Raw genomic sequence first — 5,644 nt, 5'->3', positions numbered from 1 at the left:
TTAATAATATATTTATTTATTTTTATTATATTTATTTATTTTTATTTAATATTTGTATTTCAACAATCATTATAAACGAATAATAAACAGATAACTTAACGTAAGAAGTATTATTTATAATACTGCTGAAAATGTTCACTGAATATTATAAAGATGTAGCGGTCATATTGTCTACTAGACTTGACCACTACAGTAATAAGTTAGTTGTTTAGTTAAACAATAGAAAATGAACAGTGATAATTTAAAAGAATAAAATAATTATTAGACTACAACCGTAGCGTCAAAACCGAAGGCTGGAACTTGACATCTTGTAAACTCGCTTGGCGGCAGGTGCTTGAGCTCGCCAATAGAGGCGTTGCTGTTATCTGGGCGAAGATTGACATCTCATTCTTGAAAGGTGCTGTTGCAGCGTGAATGCAGCCACAAAGATTGAAAAACAGCGACATCTATTGGCGAACAAGTTAGAAGTTGGGTTGCAGAAGTGTTTGTTCCAATTCTCGTTGTTATAATTAAATTCAATATGAGGTTTTTAAAATAAGTATTCTATGTTGTAAACTTACTTGTATTTTTTTAATTTTTTTCAAATGCATGTGTTGCTCTTTCAGATCTGCCTGCATGAAGCTGCAAAAATGCAAATATTATACTAGTTTTGAACTTAAAGAGTTACCTTTATTACAAAAATTCTATTTGAAAAATAAAAGAAATTTGTACGAATCATATAATCAAATAAGTTCTAAAATTCGCCTTTATCATGTGGCGAATACAAAAACTAGAATACGTACTGTTTTAATTCTCAAAAGTTCGGGAGAATTTAATTTTCGAATCAAGTTCGAGTTACACACAAAGTACAATAAAAATTATTATGATGATGATGAAAAGTGCAAAATAAAAAATACAAATGTCTAATTACCAATTTATTCGTTGAAGGCTGGATCAAGACTCTCGTCTCTCATATTTACAAACAAATATATAATTTAAGATGAGTGGTTGTGTGGGGATAAGGAGGGTGGAAAGGGTGAGTGGTGGAACAACAGTATGTATTGTACATATGTATCTGTACATAAGCGATTACAAATTTACAAGAATCTATTGCACGAAGACATAAATAGGTAAAGATAAGGCAGGACAATAGAACCAGAATAAAATGTAAATTTGGGAGTATTGAATCGTATGTCCTGCTGTGTTCAAGTAGAAGAAAGCAATTGTAATTTCATTTTAATGACAGGAAAGTTTGCTATTAGAAAAACCTAATTTCCTGTGATACAAACATCTGTTGTGATCCTGAAAGCCTATACAAACAGATTACCTGACTATCGTCTATAATGATAATTTGCTAAATTCAAATATTGATATGATCTGAACATTCTGCCCACCTTGAAAGGTACTTTAAATAAAAAGAAAATTTTAGAAACTAGTGAAATAAAGCCTAAATATATGATGCATAACAATTCAGATTACTGTTTAATCAGAAGAATTAACATTATATTCTATTGGAAGAATACAAATCTTTGTCACGGGTCTTTTCAGCACACTATCTGCGGTCTGTACAGATACGACTCTGGTGATTCCATCATTTCCTGGAAAGGTCTCAAGAATAGGTCCCATCTTCCATTTGAGAGGTGGAAGGTTATCTTCACGAAGTATTACCAACATTCCAGGTTTGATTGGAGTAGTTCGAGAGATGCACCATCGTTTCCGTTGTTGCAGTTGGTATAAATACTCTTTTTGCCAACGCTTCCAGAAATGCTGAACCATTTGAAGCATGTGTTGGTATCGGTTAAGTCGATTTGTAGGAATAGTAGTTACGTCCATTTGAGGTGGAGCTGTTATCGGACATCCAGTTAGAAAATGGCCTGGAGTAAGTAGAATCAGGTCGTTGGGATCATCCGAAAGAGGAGAAAGACGTCGAGAGTTCAGACACGCTTCGACCTTGGTTAACCGGGATAACGACGAATACCTTTGTAGCAGTCCGAAATCGTTGTTTGTTGAAATTAGTACAACTGGTTGGGTTCTGGCTTCTGTCTCAATGATTGATGGATTTTCAATTATGTCCTGATGTTGAGGCCAATCTCGAATTACAGTTCGTGATAGTGTGTCACTGTTGTTTTTAAGCAATTCGCAAAGTTCTCGTACGCAGCGGGTGGCTAGATACGGCGCTGACGCAGTCCCATAGGTCATTGTGTTGAGTACGTAATGTTTGATTGGGCATGAGGGTGTACGCCGCCACAAAATCCTTTGGTATCGTCGATCGTCTGGAGGGACCAATACTTGTCGGTACATTTTTGCAATGTCTCCCGACAGGACGTAGCGATGTTTCCTAAAACGAAGGAGAATAGAGAATAAATCGTCTTGGACGGTTGGGTCAACTAGTTGAATGTCGTTCAGGGAAATTCCTGTGTCCGATTTTGACGATCCGTCAAAAACCACGCGTAACTTTGTCGTGCTGCTGTCTATCTTTGTGACGGCATGATGAGGTAGATAGTATCCTGCTGTTGCCATCGCCGTAATATCCGAAATCTCAGACATGTGTCCAAGCTGTTAGTATTCGTCCAGGAAGGCTACATACTGGTCACGAAGTTCTTTGTTCCTGGAGAGTTGTCGTTCAAGGGATAGCAGCCGTTTTTCAGCGATCAATCGATATTCACCTAATTTTCTTGTGTCCTCCTTGAATGGAATTCTGACCACGAAACGTCCCTCACTGTTTCGTGTCGTTGAACTGCCAAAGTGTTGCTCACAGCGGTTCCGTTCGTTGATAGCAAGAGTGCTGTGGGTTTCTTCACAGCCTTCAAATTTAGCAATGTCCTCGTTGAGTTGTTGGTTGGTGACAAGATGGCAAGATGTTTTTGGTAGCTCTGGGATAAGCTGCCTAGATAGCGGTCCGGTTATCACCCATCCCAACTGAGTTTTCTGGATTGTCGGTTGTTCAGGTCCCAATTTAAATTGTCCAATGCACAGTAGCTCCCAGAATATCTCTGCGCCGATCAGCATGTCAATTGGTCCAGTTTCCCCGAAAGAGGGATCTGCTAGCGGAAGTTCTGATGGAAACAACGCTTGGTCCAATGGAAGACTAGGGAGGTTGCCTGTGATTTTTGGCAGAATTAAGCATGATAACATAGCTTTGAACCTAGAACATCGAGATAACATGTTAACGTGCATGCGATATTTTATAGATTGCTCGGATTGCTGGATTCCACAGATGGTGATGTTCATACGTTCTACCGGTATCTGGTTTAAGGAGCATTGTTTTGACATACTTATTAGGAAGGTAATGCTTAATCCACAACACTTGTGAGAGATAAAGATCATAGACATTATTGATATAAAAATGCGTATTATATCACTTTAAATACTATTTAATGTGCATCATGCACTTACTCGCTTCAATTTCGCCGGCTGCTGTTGTGACGTTTGAGGTGGGCGGTTGGGGTGTATGCTGGTCTGTAATTCAGGACCGCGTCGGTGAAACACGACGCAGTTGGTGAACATAGCTTCTATTTTAATGATTATTTAGAACAAAGTACGGCAATTTACATAAGTCCCTCTGCCTCGAAATCAAGCAAATAATACATAATTAATTCAAACCGGTTTTTAATATCAATTTTCAAGCGTATGATTGACAGAAAGCACCAATATATAAATTATGTACAGGACACGTCTAGAGGTGAAAATGAATATTTTTATCGATAACGATTAGGATTTGACTCAAGTCACGCTATACCACCTTCTTGTTTGAAGTACCTATTACCAGCACATACATCTAAATAGCTGACGTTCCTATACTATTATACAAAATCGTTTAAGTAAGAATAGCTTTTATATGACTCCCAAATACCACTTTTTGTTACAATCATTTGTTGCGATGGAAAAATTTGTTAAGTATTCACTACTTGCATAGTAAATGATATTTATCATGAATTTTGCTCAATTTTTTTTGTTAGAACATATGAAAATTTTCATCGTAAATAGCCTTAATAAAATAATTTCATTTTGTTACTACCACTTCGAAATCGGTAGCACTACTCCTAAGCGCCTGCCGAATTTTAATTTTAACGCAGAGAGTATCCGCCTTAAGGAAATAACACCGTGTAATAACCCCTGACATATATGCGGAGAAAATACTATTTGCAATTATGAAATAATAAGGTGGTAAAAGAAGATGGTGGTTAAATATAATCCACTGGATGCCCTTTTTACATGTTAATATCTTTTATATCTGCATTAAGCACCTTTCTCTTTTTTTAATGTAAAACTGACAAAATAAAGTCTAGTGTATGCGTATGTGCAAGTGTACCAGCCTATCTCTTAATAAATCCTTACTTTGTCGGCGCATTCCGATAGAAAAGAAAATAATGACATATGTACATACATTGAAAGTAAATTGAAGCAGAGGAGCTGTATTACCTGATCTGGCTTTATTTATTGATTTTGATTAGTCTTTGCAGTTGCTTAAATTCTATATGTAGGTATTTACTCCTCTGCGGACTATACTGATGTGAGATATTGATTTGTGTACATATATGTATGTGTATTAATATGTCATAATATTTTGAATTAATGGATTCTGTACTTATTAAATTGGTTAATGCAGATATGATAATAAACTCCAATAGGAAATTATACTTGGTTAAGTCTATTTAAAATTAGTCAGCAGTAGGTATCTATAACCACAAGGATATGTTGCCTTAAGCATTTAGCAAACAAATTAACGAGCATCTTATTAAGATTGCAAGCGCTTTTAATTCCTATTTGTAATGCTACGCACTCTGAACCATAGATAAAATTGCATGTTTGAAACTGTAAAGAATTGAGCTTTACAGAATTTTGCAAAACCTTTCATACCTTTTGTTTGTTTTCAATTTAATTCTGTTAGATGCGAAATATGACAGCTGGTATAAACTTATTATTGCGATTTAAAAGAAACCATTAACATTTCTTCAAAACTTGATGGCGCTCCATGAACACTAAAGGTAGTTTTCACTATCCCGGTTTTGGTTTGAAAGTAGAGATCTACAATAATGAAAGTGGAATCACTTAGTGAGGAACTTAAAAAAAACCCTTTTCGAAAACTTTATGAAGAGTTACTTCCCCTCTTAAATCCTTTCAAAATTCTCGCCACTCTTTATTTCATTAATCTTCTTAGTTCAGCTTGCGCACTCTGTTTATAATCCATCCAATGCGTGTTGGACATCTCAGGAAAATCCGATAAAAAAAATGAACTTAAAGTCAGGAAAACGGAAAAAATTGAAAAGGTGGTCACGACGAAACATGGACTTTGGGAATAAAAATTATTAGAATCATTATTTTGCTTAAATAATATTAGTTGCGGGTTTCTATCTGTGTTTTATAAAAAAGGGGCGTTGAGTGTTGGGTTGGAACTGAGCGACGAAATCGACAATAAAGGTGGGTTCTGCCTGTTCTTATTCTCTTTGTTGTACTTCATGAGTTGCTTTTTGTGAAACTATTTTACAGTTTTGTACAATATTGTCGGTATGTAATGATTGCACCTTATTGTGTAGATTTAGCTTACATATAATTATATTTTTGTGACGTCAATCTCAAACACGCTTATCATTAGTCCATTCTGGTTATTTTATAAACTAAACAGAAGGATCATATCCCATGACTAATTAAATTGTTTCCTTAT

General features: G+C 35.7%; 1 protein-coding gene across 1 annotated transcript; it reads right to left on the bottom strand.

The window, feature by feature from the left end:
* Nucleotides 1–266: 266 nt before the first annotated feature.
* On the bottom strand, nt 267–2,526 carry LOC112904616. Its single transcript, XM_025975095.1, has 2 exons — nt 2,134–2,526; nt 267–446 (listed from the first exon to the last, which is right to left on the bottom strand). The coding sequence occupies exons 1-2, from the start codon at nt 2,524–2,526 to the stop codon at nt 267–269; spliced, it is 573 nt and encodes a 190-aa protein (XP_025830880.1).
* Nucleotides 2,527–5,644: the final 3,118 nt, after the last annotated feature.

Source organism: Agrilus planipennis, unplaced genomic scaffold (genome assembly GCF_000699045.2).
Source record: "Agrilus planipennis isolate EAB-ADULT unplaced genomic scaffold, Apla_2.0 scaffold264, whole genome shotgun sequence".
In the NCBI taxonomy this organism is placed as follows: domain Eukaryota; kingdom Metazoa; phylum Arthropoda; class Insecta; order Coleoptera; family Buprestidae; genus Agrilus; species Agrilus planipennis.
Note: the sequence above shows the minus strand (reverse complement) of the source record. Positions and strands in the feature narration are given on the sequence as shown.